The sequence below is a fragment of the Homarus americanus genome, unplaced genomic scaffold (assembly GCF_018991925.1).
Source record: "Homarus americanus isolate GMGI-L3 unplaced genomic scaffold, GMGI_Hamer_2.0 scaffold59441, whole genome shotgun sequence".
Classification (NCBI taxonomy): Eukaryota; Metazoa; Arthropoda; class Malacostraca; order Decapoda; family Nephropidae; genus Homarus; species Homarus americanus.
In genome coordinates, this window is record NW_024755046.1 from 180,988 (window position 1) to 200,073 (window position 19,086).

The 19,086-nt window shown below is 42.2% G+C and overlaps 1 protein-coding gene across 3 annotated transcripts; it reads left to right on the forward strand.

The window, feature by feature from the left end:
- The first annotated feature begins 1,733 nt into the window (after positions 1–1,733).
- LOC121856149 (protein FAM32A-like) lies at positions 1,734–18,663 on the forward strand. Of its 3 annotated transcripts, none has more exons than XM_042351463.1 (3): positions 1,734–1,919; positions 12,393–12,543; positions 17,670–18,496. In XM_042351463.1, exons 1-3 carry the CDS (start codon positions 1,846–1,848, stop codon positions 17,811–17,813), a joined length of 369 nt encoding a protein of 122 aa, XP_042207397.1. In that variant the 5' UTR covers positions 1,734–1,845; the 3' UTR covers positions 17,814–18,496. The 3 variants fall into 3 exon arrangements, with proteins under 3 accessions (XP_042207397.1, XP_042207398.1, XP_042207399.1); XM_042351464.1 differs by having other exon boundaries at positions 1,737–1,919; positions 17,684–18,496; XM_042351465.1 differs by lacking the exon at positions 17,670–18,496 and adding an exon at positions 18,506–18,663 and having other exon boundaries at positions 1,738–1,919.
- Positions 18,664–19,086: the final 423 nt, after the last annotated feature.

The following is a 19,086-nucleotide window of genomic DNA, read 5'->3' on the forward strand; positions in this document are numbered from 1 at the left end:
GCTAAGGTGCTCCGTTGTTTCCCTTTTCCCGTGTGATTTTATCAGGATATATATATATATATATATATATATATATATATATATATATATATATATATATATATATATATATATATATATATATATATATATATATATATATATATATATATATATATATATATATAATGTAGGGGTATCGAGATATTAATGTTGTCTAGCACTCAGGATGGAAGGAAACTCTAATGTGGTTTTCTTGTATAATATATAAGTTATATGATAGACAGTCTGGTGCTGGAGGTGCCGTGTGGTGAGAGGCTGCACGGTAGAAGACGTTCGGTGAGTAGCTTGTTGAAGGAGGTAGATGTGCAGGAGCTTCGTTAGAGAAGATGTTGCCTGTTGCTGGCCTCCTGGTTGAATGAAATGTTAACAGCGTGGAGCTTGCTGGAGGAGATGTTGCTTGTTCAGGAAAATGGGCAGAATGAGAGTTGGTTGGTGAGGAAGCTCAGAGAAGGACATGCTCGCTGGCGGGAGCGAGGACCGCCAGGCAGGCGGAGGAGAGGCGAGGGTCGCCAGGCAGCGGCAGAGGAGGAGGTGTTGCTTGTTCAAGAAGATTGGTCTGACTGAATCTCAAGGGAGAGACAGAGCTTATATACACCCAGCAGCGGCTATGAGTCATGGTGGGAAAACCCGAGAAGTAGCCGGTGACTAGTTCCGTTGCTAAGATACGGCGGGCATTGGAATGAGGATACGCTTGGTTGCTAGGGAAGACGGCACATTGGAATGCGATAGGCAGTTTGTAGGGGAGACGTCCACTACAATACTCCCCCTCCCCTCCAGGCGGTGTAGGAGACTTGTTGTTTGTAGAGTGGCTTAGCACATGTGAGGAAGACCGGGCGGTGCATGCCTCATGTGAGACAACGGCGATGGCGTGATGAGCCGATCGCTGAAATACAACTGTCTAGATACACACTATCTGTGGGAGAAGGGAGAAAAAGGGTGTGTGGAGGCGATGATTGTTATGCTTCCCTCACGACAGGTACAGGGTCGTCAGATGCGCCTGCTGGGGTGTGTGTGGGCCTGGGTCAGGAGCAGGGGCTGGGTCAGCAGAAGCGGGTTAGGGCTCGTGACAGCAGCTGGGTCCACGACAGAGGAGGGTGAGACCAGGTCCACAATGGTCTCACCCTCCTCTGTATATATACATCTTGATTTGTATTACTCTCTCTAGTCTGTACTCACCCCTGAAGATGTGAATTACACGAAAGCGCTTGGGAACTTCGTGTTTTCTTCTTTCCTTGTGGTTATCAGCATATATATATATATATATATATATATATATATATATATATATATATATATATATATATATATATATATATATATATATATATATTTGTGTGTGTGTGTACAAATCATTCCAAGTCCATTGACATACATATTTTGTGACTGACGGGGAGGACGACTTGGGACTTGTGGAAATGTGTCTTTGAACATGATAACTAATAACATATTGTACAATTTTTCCTGTGACTTTGATTACACTGTATAGGAAATCCGTCAACTTGATTATAGGGGGATGTATCTCCCCAGGATCTATGCTCTTGTATACAATAATAATTCATGCACAAGAAATAAATTTAAAGTAAAATATTGAGTCATAGAAATATATATCGTAGTTTTGCTATATGTTCATTTTCTATCATAATTTACCCTTAAGAGATAAAGAAAATAGTTTTCTTTCTTAGAGGCGACTGGCCAGTGGCTACTAGATGGCAGGCCAGTCGGAAGCCTCAAACTCAAAGTAAAGTAAGGGAAACGCGCGATTTCCTCCTACATACTTTCCTAAGTGTAACGTAAACAAACAAGATGGAGGACGAGGTGTACTTCGCTGCTAAAGGTTCTTTGAAGTTGAAAGGTGTTGATGATTCAGGATTGAAAAAGTGAGTTAAAGTTATATAACAGTTATTGTGGGGATACCTATGGCTGTAGGTTTTTGAGCGGATTTTAATATTTTGAACACTGTCATAACCTAAACTAACCCCCTTTGTATATCAGGAGCAGGTAAATTTTTCAAGTGGAAAACCATGGATTCTTGGTAATTATATAGGACGATAAAGGTGTAGAAAAGGGTGAGCACCAGAAGGAATTGGTTGAAAATTTTCTACACTGATATGATATTAAACACAAAAATGGAAACGACAATGCATCGAACCTAATATGTAGAACCTGACCTAACATACCCAACCTATGGGTTTGTTAGGTCAGGTTCTGTTAGGTTCTATGCATTATCGTGTTAATTTATGTGTTAAACAACTTACCTTAATATTGAGGTTGATATACATCAGCAATGGCGAGGAGGAATACGTGGAAGCGTTCACCATCATTTAGGAAAGGTCTCTTGAAAGGGATTCAGCAAGATAAACAACAAAAATTTGGACGGGAGGAGAATTGTCAAGTCGGATAGAGTAAATAAAAACATCCTAAAAAATACTTAAAATTATAATAGAAAGTTGTCGTTTCTATTAATATACTTAAAATCATCAAAACAACTGTGTAGCAAAAATCAAGAAAAGGTCCATGTGCGGTCCGACTAATTACCCAAATGTACCCAAATGTAGCCGCAATGAAGTCAAATGATGGTCGTACAAGCGTAAATCGGGCTGTGAATCACTTCTCGATTATTATTTGGTGTCATAAAGTCACAAAAAATTGGTAAACTTAATTTAATCTGAGTTGTGTTGTGTTGTGTTAGGTTAGATTAGGTACATGCACTTGATCTATTAACTCAGATTAAATTAAGTTTACCAATTTTTTGTGACTTCGTGACACCAAATACTAGTCGAGGTTAGGTTAGGTTAGGTACATGCACTCGATCTATTAACTCAAATTAAATTACGTTTTCCAATTTTTTTTTACTTTGTGACACCAAATACTAGTCGAGAAATGATTGGTAACCCGATTTATTCATGTAGGACCATTATTTGACTTCATTGTGTTCGACTGGGCTTATGCTGATATTGCAGGAGTCGTAGACCCTCAGCAATTTGGCAACATGAAAACTTCCTCCACCACTCACTGTCTTGTCAGCTTTCTCGATTACATATACCGCCATCTCGAGAAACGAAAAACGTCTGTAGCTGTCGCCTTCATTGATTTCACTAAAGCGTTAAACCTAGTCGACCACAATATAATCATCAACAAAGCTATTGACCTCGGCTTCGGAGAAGTCTTATACCATGGCTTACAGACTTCCTCAGTGACCGACGCCAAGCTGTACGCTCGAGGGGCTGTCTCCACCTTTCAGTCACTCACCTGTGGCGTCCCCAAGGCACCAAGATGGGACCACTCTGCTTCCTTATGCTCATCAATGATGCCCTAAGAGAAACCCCTGCTCGCTGGAAATATGTCGACAACTCCACCATTGGGATCAGCGTCAACAATTCTGCTCCCAACTATACCGCCCTTCAGGATTTATTGAACAGTCTCCAAAACTGGGCCACCAACAACCATGTCACCATCAACCATACGAAGACCATGGTTATGCACATCAACCTCTCCTCCGACATTGTCCCACCTCCTTCCATTACTCTAGGCCCGAACACACTCCAGGTTGTAGATTCCACGAAGCTCCTCGGCGTCACCATAGACAACAAACTAAATTGGAAACCACACACGTCAGTGAAGTTGTCAAATCCTCCAGTTTCCGTCTCCACCTCCTCCGCCGACTCAAGTCCCTCGGAGTTCCTGCACCCGAGCTCCTCAGTGTTTACACAACATTCATACTTCCCAAGCTCACCTATGCCTCCCCCACCTGGTCTTCCTCCCTAAATGCCACACAACGTAAACACCTAGAAAAAGTGCAAAAGAGGGCATGCAAGATTATTCTCTCCCTTCCTACTCCACATATCAAGAAGCGCTCAACACACTGACCCTTTCGACTCTCACTGACCATCACCACGACCTCATCTGCAAATTTGGTAAGAAGTTTCTACACCATCCTCGACACCGGCTCCTACTACCACCTGAGATCCCTAGTCCGAGAATTGCTGTTCGACACCACAACCGCATCCAGCCCATACGTGCACGAACTGATCGCTATAAGAACAGCCCAGTCCCAACCATTGTAAAAATTATCAATAACTTGTAATAAACCAGTGTATTCACTCCCAGTAAACACTACTCCTTGCACTGTCACTATGTTGAAATGAACTGTAGTTTGAGCTTTTCCCCATCTAGTTATTATATGTCTTATTTGTGTCACTTATGTTACTTGTATAGTATTTGTAATTCGAAACCCATTCCCCAAATATGTAACTGTATATTTCCAGCCTTCTGGCTGCCAAGCTCTTTCAATAAACCGTTAATTATTATTATTATTATTATTATTATTATTACATTTGGGTAATTAGTCGAACCCTCCATGTGGGATAAATGTCACCAGGGATTCGAATATTCAGTCATACATGGTTAGATACAGAAAAAAAATCCTCTATAACGTTTCCGTCGGAAGTTTATAGTTTTCGAGATAATTGAAAATTTTTATTTAGCCATTTAGTGGTAATTTTATTTTTACGTCTTGTGTGCGAATCAGCGTTAGTATTTATGTGACGTAACACCCGAGCGCCAATGAGAGTACCTTTCGATTCCCGCTCAGGGTGTGGAGGGTGTACCTTGGCTGACTAGCGGGTTATTCACCGTTGTTTTTGAGACTGAGGCAGCAGCCATAGATATTTTTAGAGCTCACGGTGTTCTTGCATCGTCAGTAAAGTGTCCACAATGTAAACCAGTGTGTCAGTCACGTTTCCTATAAATGATGGTGAACGCTTCCATGAATTCCTCCTCGCCATTGCTGATTTATATTAACCTCAATATTAAGGTAAATTGTTTAACAGATAAATTAACACGATAATGCATAGAACCTAATAGAACCTAACCTAACATACCCAACCTATGGGTGTGTTAGGTCAGGTTATATCAGGTTCATTTGTATTAGTGCACACAACTCTGTTAGAAAGTAAAAACTATGTTTTTCTATTGTATTTTTGTGTGTTTTGATGGGTTCCTACCTTGATGTCTGTCAGAAATTGCCTGTTTTTTAGTTATCGGGTGTTTTGGGTGGGGTGTTTTCCGACAAAAATCATGGCCAAGCAAATACAAAATAGACCAAAAAAAAACATGGGAAAAACATATACACCGGACCTTTTTTGGATGACCTAACCTAATCTGACCTGACCTAACCTGACCTAACCTGACCTAACCTAACCGAACTCTCACCATATGATGGAATCACTTATTTCTTACCTTATTGGCCTGGTTCTGGTTCCTTTGTAATCTCTGACGGTGTACGAACACCAATGTCTCTTCTTTCTTTTAGGAATAAGGAATGAGTTACTACAATGCCAACTATGTTGGTCTTGATGATATATACACTCGTTCTTACACTTAGGACACTTTACTGATGTTGGGAGAACACCATGAGATCTATAAATGCTATAGTTTCTTCGTTTTTTCCCCAAAGTGCTCAATCAGCTCCATATAATTGAAGTGACACCCATCACAGACTTCCATGGTCAGAAACGAATTTGAATTAAGAAATATGAGACCCAAAATCGCAATCGAATCTGATTGGGCAAAAAATACCGCAAATTAAACCACAATTCATATAAATTGGTGGCAAAAAAATACACTTTTCATTGGCCGCGTGACGTGTACAGGAACGCATGCGCATGATGATTTATGAAGGAAACACAGTGTGGGAGGTCCGGTAGGCGATAATGGCAGAAGATTAATGGAAGAAAATAGAGAAATATCTGACATGCGCTGTCTCCGTTATTATACATTTGTGACGGTAATGTACTGGAAGAAAATTATCTTAAAATTAGACGCCTTATTCGAATATGATAAAAGATTTGGGTTTGGAAAGTTGTGTGCACTAATACAAAAATACCAAAATTGGATGTTTTAAACATAAACGTAAGTTAACATTTATGGGTATGAAAAACAGACCTCACCAAACAAACCTACCTAACATTACCTAACTTCCTTACCTGGGGGCTCCGCCCCCCCGGACCCCCGGTATATTAAATAGAAAGAACTTACTGTGATATGGTGATATTTGAGGCATTTTCTGGACTTGAGATGATATGGCTGCATAGACGCTATGCACCCTGGGCGGCAGATTGATTTGCTGTGTTGGCAGGTTCCACAATAAATGGTTATCATATCAGAACTCAGTCTCCATGTAAAGGAACAATTGAAGGGTCTCGTTGTCTTTACCCCTAAATTCACAAATTATGTCCATGTAAGATCGGCAACAACCTTCACACGACATGCTGAAAAACAAGCTGCCCCAGGCGAGGAAAAGCCCCTCAGCAGATCGTGGCCTCATTACTGCCTGCAAGATAAACTAGTTAGCGCCTAGGTGCCTAATTATCTATGAAACGAACAATTTCCACAATAAATGATCATCATATCAGAACTCACTGATGAAAATATTGTAATAAAATAAACTAATAAAAATAACACGCTCATGGGTTAGTCCTTTATATTAACCGGATTGGGTTTTTTGTTGAGGAATGTGTTTTACTGATGGTTTAGACAATGTTATGACACTTTTCTTTAATGATGTTTCTCTCGCAAATGACTGGGTTAGGGTGCTGCTGGCAGTAACCCCGCGCACGGGGATAAATCAAGTAAAAAACAACTTCCAAAAATAATGGAACGCCACCCGGGGCCTAAGGGTTAAATATACCAGGGGATCCAGGATGTGCGGACCCCCCCGGTTAGGAGGTTAGGTTAGATAATTTTAAGTCATTTGCGAAGGAAGCATCATAGAAGAAAAGTGTCTTAACATTCGTCTTTTGGTAAATTTTTACTTTTAAGACATGAGTCCCTAGGGGTTGACCAATATGTTTTTCCAGTGTATTTTGATGTGTTTTAAATGAATCTGACCTTCATTTTTGGCGGAAATTTCTCGTTTTTGCCCCCCACAATTATGGGGAGAGCCTGAGAAATCGGAGTTTTTTGGGTGGGGGAAAAAACGAAGACGAGTCATCTAACGTAACAAAACCTAACCTAACCCCCGGTAGGCCTAGCTTAAGCTAACCTAAATGTTTCAGTAGTTTAAAACTTTGGGGTGCGCCATGTCCGAAAGTACAATACCTTAGTTAGAAGTGGAAGGACCAGGGATACATAAGAATTGGATAGAATGATCGTCTTTCTCGTAAAACTCAGCAATAAACTTAAAATAATTGTAGGAGCACAAATGACAACTAACCTCCACCACGGCCATTGTGAGACTGGTCAATGAAATTAAAATTGTACCCAGGATGCGTCCTTTGAAAAAATCAAATGTGATTGCTCAAAAAAAATTCCCGTGATGATATCGATACATTATTGGTCACGACTGGATGACATCAGTCAATATTTCCTTGCTGAGGCGAAGACTGAAAACTACGTGCCACTTTTATTTATTTCCGCCTGGTATATATGGGGTTCAAAATGCTCAGAATAGGGAGATCTAAATGTTTCAGTAGTTTATAACTTTTGGGCACGCTGTGTCCTAAAGTAAAATAACACCTGTACCATCTTTGTATTGTAGTGCACCGTTCTAACTCTCGGTGCTAGAAATATGTTTTTTTCTGAATGTTTAGACAATTCTAAGACATTTTTCGTCTATGACATTTTCATTGGAAATTAAGGATAACCAAGATGTTATTTTTCCAATTTTATTATCCTTTGTATGTCACAAGTCGCCCCTATTCCTTGTTTATGTCAGGCGGAGAAGCTCTTTCCTCCCTCAGTTCCTGCTCCCATGTGCTCTTTTGTTCGCTTCTTCTTCTACAGCGCATGTGTGTGGGTGGTGTGGAAGTTCTTATTGGCTAGTGGAAGTAGAGGGTGAGGGTAACGTTATTTTTGGGGAGTGCAGGGCGAGGGGAGACTTATTATTGGGGAAGAGCTCTTTGTCTTCGCCAATGAGCAATGTGTGGGTGCGTTGGGAGGGAAATTATTAATTTCAGTACCAGATTTGGCTGAACAGGTGGAAAATCTGTGCAGACATTGTCAACGCAATTATTTTAGTCTCTTGCCGAGTTCCATCAGAGAAATACTGAGGCCTTTGCATTTTAAAAAACACACGGTGTACAGTCAACCCTCACATTACGCGGTCCCGCATTCCGCGTTTCACCGTTAACGCGGTGCCCTGTCGGAACCTAACATGCTCACATTCCGTGGTGCGTTTACCCCATTACGCGGAGAGCGGCTGGCAAGCCGCGCCATTTTTGGATCCAAACCTCCCGCCATCCGCCATGTTGTGTAAGCTGCGCGAAAATGGTGCGCACAAGGTCGCCCAGTCATCAAAACATTACCAGTTCTTCACCCGCCACCCACTACAGCCGGCCCAAGTCAGTGATAGTGATAATTATAGTGAGGATATGGACTTATATGAACTTTGGGGGGTTTGACAAAGAGGCCCTGCAAGCCTCTGTGGTGGATAGTGATACAATTGATACAAGTGATACAGGTGAGGGCCAATAATCTGCCCTCTGCCTCGGAACCAACCGCCCATCCCCGTGTGCCCAGCCATCTTTTCTACTAATGTAAGTGTTAAAAAACCTAATATTATTGATATTTCTCTTAATTATTAATTGTGTGTGCATGCCATCATAAAGTTAAGATAATATTTTTACTACAACATAGTTGTGTGTCGTCAAAAAGTGGAGTTTGGGGGTCGGCCTGGACTCTATTTCAATTAATCCCATATGTTATGTTATTCACTTTACGCGTTCCTCACTTTCCGCGGTACCCTCCGGGTTACATTAACCGCGTAAAGTGAGGGTTAACTGTACAGTATTACCGAACAACATGAGTTGTCCAAACTGTAAAAATCAGTGTACGTATCGTGAAGATCACATTTGGCATTGTCATTCAAGCAGCCTGCCTGTACCTCCTCAAAGTGGCCGACTCCCACGACCACCATTTCAAATCATCGATTTAAGCATTGACGACCCAAATGAACCTGATTCTTCTTCAGATTAAGGTAAGATGCTGGGGCAGAGCCCCCTTGGTTAGGTGAGGTTTGGTTTGTTTTTGGTGATTTTCTATGTTATTTTACTCAGAAAAAGGGGTAGGTTAAGTTAGGTTATATTTCTTTTGGTTTTAGAAATATGTTTTTTCCTATGGTTTTTTTTATGACTTTTGAAGGATTTTGGGCATGTTCTCCATTTTAAATCACCTGTTTCTGAGATTTCCTCCATCCCAAAACTCCCACTTCCTAACATCTTCCCTTAAGAGTGTGGGTGGGGAGGGAGGGGGGTTTATCTCCGATGGAAATGAATGTCAAATTCGTTCAAAAATCATCAAAAACCAGAGGGAACGCATACTTCTAATACCCAATGGTGCACTACTATAAATTAACCTTAACTCTGTTTAAACCAAAGGAAAAACACATTGCTCAACAAAAAATCCATGGTTGTCCTCTTGTAAAAATTTACCCAGGAGCACTACTGTATATAAGCTAACTGAGGTGGCGGTAATTTTTGACGATGGTAATTTTTCGTTTTAGCACACGCTCGAATTTTTTCACGAGATGTTTGGCTTCTGATACATTTGGATGTACAGGTATTTTTTTTTCAGATCTAACCTTCGTTTTCATGGGAAATGCGTCAAGGTGCAAGTCATCCCTGATCAAAAACGGTTACAGTGGTCCCTCAGTTAACGAGCGACTCGGTTAACGAGTTACCTTCCATAAGATTCTTAACTTCGGTTAACGAGCAATCCCTCGATTAACGAGTTTCTTACGAGCCGACCTGAACATGTTTTCGCTTGCATTTGGCGGTCCACCAGCTGTAGTATTAGTCCACCAATACAGTAATCGGTTCTAGGGCTTAAATTCCTTACCATTTTAGCACATATCAAGGAGTTTATACTATTCCATAATTTTAAATGTTTAATATTAAATTTTTTAGTCATTTTAACAATTATTGAGCATAATTGAAGGTAATGAAGCTAGTTTTATGCGCGCCATCCAGCCTCTCAGCACACCATACAGGCGTCAGTCTTCGTGTCTTTTCAGTGGAGGTAACATCTTGCTTGAGACTCACTTCAACTAAACGCTTTTTTCTGTGTTTGCAAGCAAATTATTGGTCATTTTGAAATTTATTTTACATATTGACAATATATAATGCAGTGCAGTGTTTATTTAAAGAAATTAATCTTGAATTACACCAAGAGAACTAAAATTTTATGGGTGAAATGGCACCATGGGGTGACTTCTCTTCCACCCCAATGCCTTCTCTTCTCCACCCCCATTCTAATTCCCATCATCATCATCATCCAGGAGCCTTCTACATACACACCTCAAAGTAAGTGTACTTTTCTACCTTTTTTGTTGAATTTAGGCAATTTTCGGTGAGCTGGAACCAATTACCCAAAAACCCATTGAAACAATGGTTTCGGTTAACGAGCAACCTTCTAGAACGGATTGTGCTCGTTAACCGAGGGACCACTGTACTGTAATCAAATGTGTGGTGCCCAGGTTCAAAACTCCCTTTTGACATATATCCATGCAAATTGTAAATCAGTGTATGGAACCTTACCAAATAAATGTAAGTGCAATTATCTGCTCGTATCTGTGATCCTATCTTATTATTACAAAACGTAATGACTGATTTGTTATGACAAAGTATAACCAATAACTTAGATGGATGTTGGAAATTAATGGAATTCATTAAATCATCATTTAGCATGTATAAATCACAAGGAATGTCGGGTGGTGAAGTGAATTTCTATTTAGTAATACACCATATTCCCCTGGGTGAGTAGCCAATGTGAAGGTATCTGAACTCAATGGTAAGAATATAAGAAACACTTGTACCCTCCCCGCATGAATCATGGCAATCTGTGATATCCCTCTTGATTCCTTGTGTTGTTTGTTTGTGGTATAGGTTTTATCGATGATTTCTTGCATTGCACTGCTGTATTGTGATGTGATTGGTTGCGACATTGTCCACAGAGTCCATTGTTCCTATGTCATCCCACTACTGTGGGTCAAACCACCTGTACTTTTCAATGATCTCGCGAGGGTTTGTTCAATTACAAGATCTGCCCAAATACTGCACACTCTTGATCACTCCTCCGTATAACATGCATCCTTTTCTGAAACTCTCATGCATCAAAGGCTGTCGTGTCTCAAGCTCGAGCATTGTTTGTAGGTAGAGGTGAACAGATTTCAAATAATTGAAATGCCCTGCTGCTGCAAAAATAAGTAAGCACTCAGATATTGCCTGGAGATGCAACATTGAAGACCCAGTTCAGTCAGCCATTATCAAGTCCCTAAGCATAATGTCATAATGTGTGCAAGTGTCAATATTTCTAACAATTCTATACTTATTTAATACTCTGAATTACCTTGAAATGAACAATACAGTATAGTCTCGTTTTACGCGGTCAATTAAACCCATGGAGGTCCGCATATAACGCGAAACGCGTAAACGAAATAACAGAACATATGGGATTAATTGAAATAGAGACTGGGCCGACCGCCAGACTACCCTTTTTCCGACACAATACGTACGTTGTAGTAAAAATAACATCTTAATTTTATGATGGTATGCACACACAATTAATAGTTAAGAGAAATATCAATAATATTAAGTTTTTTAACACTTACAGTACGTTCGTAGAAGAGATGGCTGGGCACACGGGGATGGGGGATTGGTTCCGAGGCAGAGGGCAGATTATTGGCCCTCACCTGTATTACTATCCACCACAGAGGCTAGCAGGGCCTCCTTGTCAAACCCCTCAAAGTCCATATCCTCACTATTACTGACTTGAGCTGGCTGTGGTGGGTGGCAGGTGAAGAACTCGGTAATGTTTTGTTGACTGGACAAGCAAAGTTAAATAGACCAATCACAGCTCGCAGCGGAGGGGATGCGTGGCCCAATCACAGTCCGAAACGTCATCTGAGGTCAGCGGTGACGTAAGAGCGACCTAGCGCACAGCTTGTCCGCGCTGCTTCCCGCATAAATTCAGGAGTGTACCCCGTAACTAATAATTGGCGCGTCTGGACAGGTGCCGCGTAAATGACCAACCTTGTATAAAAAATCCGCGTAAACCGAGACTATACTGTACAGTACATGGAAAACAAGCAAATTTTATTGTTGTTTTTTCCTGACTGGCACCTGTCTTGAAAATGACCCAGATTTTTTTAATTTCTCATCATCAGATATATATGGACTTTTAGTATATCATTCTCCAGGACATGTAGGATTATAAACCATCAGAAATTCTTTTGTTGAAATTTTTGGGGGTTTGGGTCCTTTTATTCAAAGAATGACCCATCTAATAGGTAACTGTTAATGCATGAACAAACGAGACGGTACTCTTTTAATCACTGGGATTATGATTTATTTTAGAAAAAAGAAAAAGAAGAAAAAGGACATAGAAAAGCAGATGGAAGCCAGCATTCGAAGAGAAGCAACAACAGATTATCCAGATGAGCCTACATCTTCAACACGTACAATGACTCAAGCAGAGCATAGATTTATGGAGCGGCGGAGAAAAATGGTGAGGAAATGTGATGAAATTGAGTTTGTAGTATAGTCAGTTCTCCTATAACACAGTACAGTAGTTGTTTTTAAGAATATCACATTATAATAACCATTGAGTCAATGGGAATTAAGGGGTTAAGAGGTAGAAGGCTTGAGAACACTAACATGACTGACAAATTTTCTTTACAATTTGTTATACAGCATTATTGTTAATTTTTATGTTTTCTTTTATAATACCTGTGTTTTAGTTTGATTATATCATGAAAATGGAGAACAATTCTTTTTACACTGTTAGTCTACATTGCTAAGTGATAGAAAACATAGCCATGAAGGAGGGTGAAGAGGTCAAATGATGAAATTAGTGGAGCATGACTCTTAACATTTATATTCTAAAAATGTTATTGGTTGCTTTGATGACATCATCTGGTGTCCTGGAAAAATTTTGAGATGGTAGGTGGAGTTTCCTGGTGCCTCTCTGTTGCGCCGGAACTTCTCACCCCTCAAAAAGGTTCAACTCCCCCCACTCTCAGCCCACATTACCCACACTGTGCTACACACACCAACTCTACTCACACTGTGCTACACACACATGACAACACTACCCACACTGTGCTACACACACACGCCAACACTACCCACACTGTGCTACACACACACGCCAACACTAACCACACTGTGCTACACACACACCAACTCTACTCACACTGTGCTACACACACATGACAACACTACCCACACTGTGCTACACACACAACACACCCACACACACACACACACACACACACACACACACACACACACACACACACACACACACACACACACACACACACACACACACACACACACACACACACACACACACACACACACACACACACACACACACACACACACACACACACACACACACACACACACACACACACACACACACACACACACACACACACACACACACACACACACACACACACACACACACACACACACACACACACACACACACACACACACACACACACACACACACACACACACACACACACACACACACACACACACACACACACACACACACACACACACACACACACACACACACACACACACACACACACACACACACACACACACACACACACACACACACACACACACACACACACACACACACACACACACACACACACACACACACACACACACACACACACACACACACACACACACACACACACACACACACACACACACACACACACACACACACACACACACACACACACACACACACACACACACACACACACACACACACACACACACACACACACACACACACACACACACACACACACACACACACACACACACACACACACACACACACACACACACACACACACACACACACACACACACACACACACACACACACACACACACACACACACACACACACACACACACACACACACACACACACACACACACACACACACACACACACACACACACACACACACACACACACACACACACACACACACACACACACACACACACACACACACACACACACACACACACACACACACACACACACACACACACACACACACACACACACACACACACACACACACACACACACACACACACACACACACACACACACACACACACACACACACACACACACACACACACACACACACACACACACACACACACACACACACACACACACACACACACACACACACACACACACACACACACACACACACACACACACACACACACACACACACACACACACACACACACACACACACACCAAAATTCAGCCCATAAGAGCCCACACCGATAGATATAAGAACAGCACCATCCCATCTATTGTTAAAATAATAAACAACTCCTTATTTATGTACTGTAAATGTATTCAATGCATATTATATCATTATGTCTAAATCAAATGTAAGTCTGTATATTTTCAGCCACCGGCTGCAACTCTATTAATAAACCGTTTATTATTATTATCACACACACACACACACTCTCACTCACTCACTCACTCACTCACTCACTTACTTTTACTTCTACTTTGCTGTCACTCAGAATTGAGTATGACGATCATCCAGCTATGATATAATGAGATGGGTTATTAGGTATGTCACCTACTGTAGGTTGGTGAGTTTTGAAGTGACTAAAGAGGCCGATACGGGACCAGCAGAATCGTTCACATTCGTTGCACATGTGGAAGGCTGCATCTAGTGCGGGAGGGGCAGTGGCAGCATCTTAACAGCGTTGGCGCTTGTCTGTCTCGATTTGCAGTCAGGCTAATTCGAAAGTATTGGCACATTTTAGTGTGATGCTCCTCCAAGCATTACGATGTGGAGTAATCGACTCCCTGGTGATGGGGTCGATTTGGCACTTTTTCAGGTTTGTCTTAAGACTATCCTTATACCTCTTCAATTGCCCACTGGCTTTACGTTTACTATTCGTTAGATGATTGTAAAGAAGCTGCTTTGGCAGTCTACTGTCGTCCTTTTGGGTAACATGGCCAGTTCAGTGTAGATGTTCATGGATAATGGTAGCTTTGATGCTCCTACAGTTGGTGTCAACAAGAATACTGGCATTTGTTCTCTTGTCTTCCCATCGAACTCAGAGGATGGAATGTAGACTACGTTGGTGAAAGTTTTCAAGTACCTTGAGGTGCCTCCTGTATGTGACCCATGTTTCACTACCACATAGCAGGGTGGGGAGGACCACGGCTTGATATACGTCAGCTTTGTAGATAATTTCAGCTCCCTACAGTTGAAGACACGGTTTTGGAGTCTGCCAAGGGCTTGAGATGCACATCTGATCTGATGCTGAATCACTTCATCGATGTCCGCGGTGGTGGACAGGTGGGAGCCGAGATACCGAAAGTGGGTAACAGTAGAGAGGTGGAGAACTGTTAAGCTGGATGGATGGTGGAGGTGTGTCTGAACCAGGGGCATGTTGAAAGAGAATCTGAGTTTTATGGTCATTCACCTCAAGGCTGAAGTGTGCTTACGCATCCGCGTAGGTGTTCAGGATCTCCTGTAGGTCGTGTTTAGTGTGAGCAACAAGGGTGAGGTCATCTGCATACTGAAGCTCAGTAATGGAAGCTGCCGACACCTATGTTCTTGCCTGGAGTCGTTTATGTTGAAAAGACCCCCCCTTCACCCCTGTACTCGATGTCCACCCCGCTGCCTAAACTGGCACTGGCACTGGCACAAGTAAGGAAGGCAGCCAAGAAAATGGAAAAGATGGTTGGTGTCAGTACACATCCTTGTTTAACCCCTGTTTGGATGGGGAAGAACTCAGACCGGGTGACGTTGTGCAGGACACTGCTGTTCATGCCATTGTGGAGTTGCCTCACAATGGCGATGAATTTTGGTGGGCAGCCAAAACGGCTGAGGGTCCACCAGAGGGCTTCCTTGTTGACCGAGTCGAAGGCCTTGGTTAGGTCGACTAAAGTCACATTGAGATTCTGGGAGGAAGTTTTCCGCCTTAGGAAAAAGTCTGTTTAGGAGGACATGGGCGATAAACGTGCCAGTTACTGACAGCAGCAAGATCCCGGGGTAGTTGCCACAGTCTGACCAGTCTCCCTTGTTCTTATAAATATTGACAATGGAGGCGTCTTCAACCCCTAAGCCCTGGCTTAGGGTGCTGCTGGCAGTAACCCCCCCCCTCACTGTGGGGCTAAATCGTGAAAAATAATTCGCTCTTCCTCCCCCCTCTCCCCCCCAAAAAAGGTAAAAAATATGGTGGGAAAATAGGCGGACGTTCTGGAACGTCACCCGGGGCCTAAGGGTTAAGAGCTTGAGGGATTTCCTCCTTTTCCCGTATATTTTCCAGGAGAGAGTGGAGATGGCTGGTAAGCAGAGGTCCTCCTGCTTTATACACCTCAGCTGGGATTCCATCAGGGCCTAAGGCTTTGTTATTTTTCATTTGTTTGTTGGCAGTAGCTACCTCATCCAGGGATGGAGAAAAGCTGAGGTGGGTCAGCTCTGGATACTGAGGGACCTGCTGGGTAATCAGGACATCCACATGGTGTTTCGGTTGAGCAGTGAATGGTACAGTAAAGCCTCGAATAACGACGGTAATGTGTCCTCCAATATTGCAGTGTAAGGTGAATCAGCGTATCGCGAACCATTAATTACCATTAAAATAAATCTTCAGAATGACTTTCACACCCTTGCCTTCATCAAAGCCCTTGAAATCGTGGACTACCTCAGGCCACAAATTACGCCACACTCCATTTAGTGCAGTTTCTGGCACACTTCCACGCAAATGTGATGTTAGCTATGGAATCTTTGATGGTGTAGCTCGTCCAAAACGTTGCTGCAGTCATATTGCTGTCCTTGATCATAGCTTCAGCCATTTGCTTTGTGGTATCCTTGAGATAATATCTCTTGAACAAGGCAATAACACCTTGATCTAGTGGCTGAATAAGTGAAGTCACGTTTGGAGGGAAGAAGGTCAAGTTTACGTCCTTATTCACACTACACAGGTGTTTGGGGTGGCAATATGCGTTGTCTGAGAACCAAGGCCTGTTGCTAAGGTTTTTTTTTTTTTTTTTTTTTAAGTGGGGTGGCATGGCTGATGTACCACTCATCGAAAATATCAGAAGTCATCCACGCCTTCTTGTTTGATCGCCAAATTACAGGAAGTTTCGGGATGAGTACATTTTTCAAGGCAAAAGGTCTAGCTGAGTGGTGGATGACGAGTGGCTTCATTCATGCGGTGCCTGATGCGTTTGCCATGAGGAGAATCGTCAGTCTGTCCTTACTGACCTTGAACCCTGGTGCCTTTTCTTCCCTCTTCATTAGATAGGTTGTCTTGGGCATTCTTTTCCAATACAGCCCAGTTTCATCACAATTCCACACTTGGCAAGGAGAATAACCATTTTCTATCACTATATCCTTCATATCTTTCTTCATATCCTCGGCTGCCTCCGCGTCGGCAGATGCTGCTTCACCTGAAAGCGTCACATTTTGTAGCCCCGTTCTTTTGATAAATTTGTTCAGCCAGCCTGTAATTGCTGTGAACTTACTGTCTTTGATGGACTTCCCTTCCTTTTCAAGTATCCGAGACTGTATTTCATAGGCTTGGTTTTGCAGCATGGGGCCAGTGAGAGGAAGTTTTTGGCGCCGCATGTCTTCTACCCATAACTTCAGTGCTTCTTCCATCTCACCATACATAGCAGACTTCAGGTGGAATTTACCCTTGGCAACATCTGATGAAGCATAGGTTGCTCTGATTTCCTTCTCGCTGAGCTTTATAGTGCGGACAGAGCTCTCCGACACTCCAAATTGGCTCCCCATACTTGAAGCATTATTTCCACACTGCAGTGCTTCCAACACCTTGATTTTCTGCTCCAGTGTAATTGCTTGCCTTGATTTCTTGGCCTTTGGGGTAGTTAATGATGTAGTGGCTGGCCTCTTGGACATACTGTAGTGGCGATGGTTGATGCACATGGTAGAAGGAGTTAGTGTCACACAGTATGTCCATTCACTAGAGTGTCAGCGTGAGAACTGAGGATGCGTGAGGGTGTAAGAGTGTGGGGGGCAGTCATGTAGTGTGCCCAGAGACACGTTTGGTGGGAAACATTAGCACAAAATGTAAAACAGGACTTGCCAGATTGACTCGTGCAAAATAGGAAAAATTCGCTTTAAATTAAAACAGTCTTTAATTGTAGATGTCGCTTTAAATCAATAATCATAAATTGAATTGCTTTAAATCGACGTTCAACTGAAACAATCATATTGGTGAAAACAGTTGTTGACAACCAGACTTGAAGTCTGATTTTCAACCAAGAGAGCTCTGTTTCATATTTTTTTATTGTTTCATGTAAAGTTCTTTTAATAACCTTGTTATACACTAAAAGACTTTAGTTTTGAAGTGCAGTAGTAACATAACAACAACTGATTTTCTATAAACAGTTCCGATAAGCAGTGTTATCTTCAGCCCCCCTCCCCCCCGGAACAAATGATGCACAGCACTTCCGGTTAAGAGAGATTTCCGGCTAACCAGACAACTTTCTCAAATCCGGAAAAATTCCTTATCCCCCGAATCTATTCCGGTTACTGTAGGTTATGTATATAAGCTACTGTGCCGAGTAGCAACCCTGTACATAAGCTACTGTGCCAAGTAGCAACCCTGTACATAAGCTACTGTGCCGAGTAGCATTTATATATATTATCACGTGGCAACACTGCACGTGTTATGTGGCAACATTGCCCCGAGGCTGCCATATGGCAAGGCGCCTCAGTCTGACTGTGTGAGCCGTGCATGGCACACGCGAGTCACCACTTGTATTTCTCTCATCCATAATAAACGGACTCAGTGTTACTCAGTGTTTCCCTAGCCATCACTGCATTCTTCAGGGCACACCAGTAACCTTCAGTTACGGCAAAAAGTTTTTGAGTGTCTAAACTAGACATCCTGCCCACTTTCCCAGAACATTTCTGGGTGCTGGGGATGTTTTTTTTTAGTCTAAACTACCAGAGTCTGTAAATGCAGC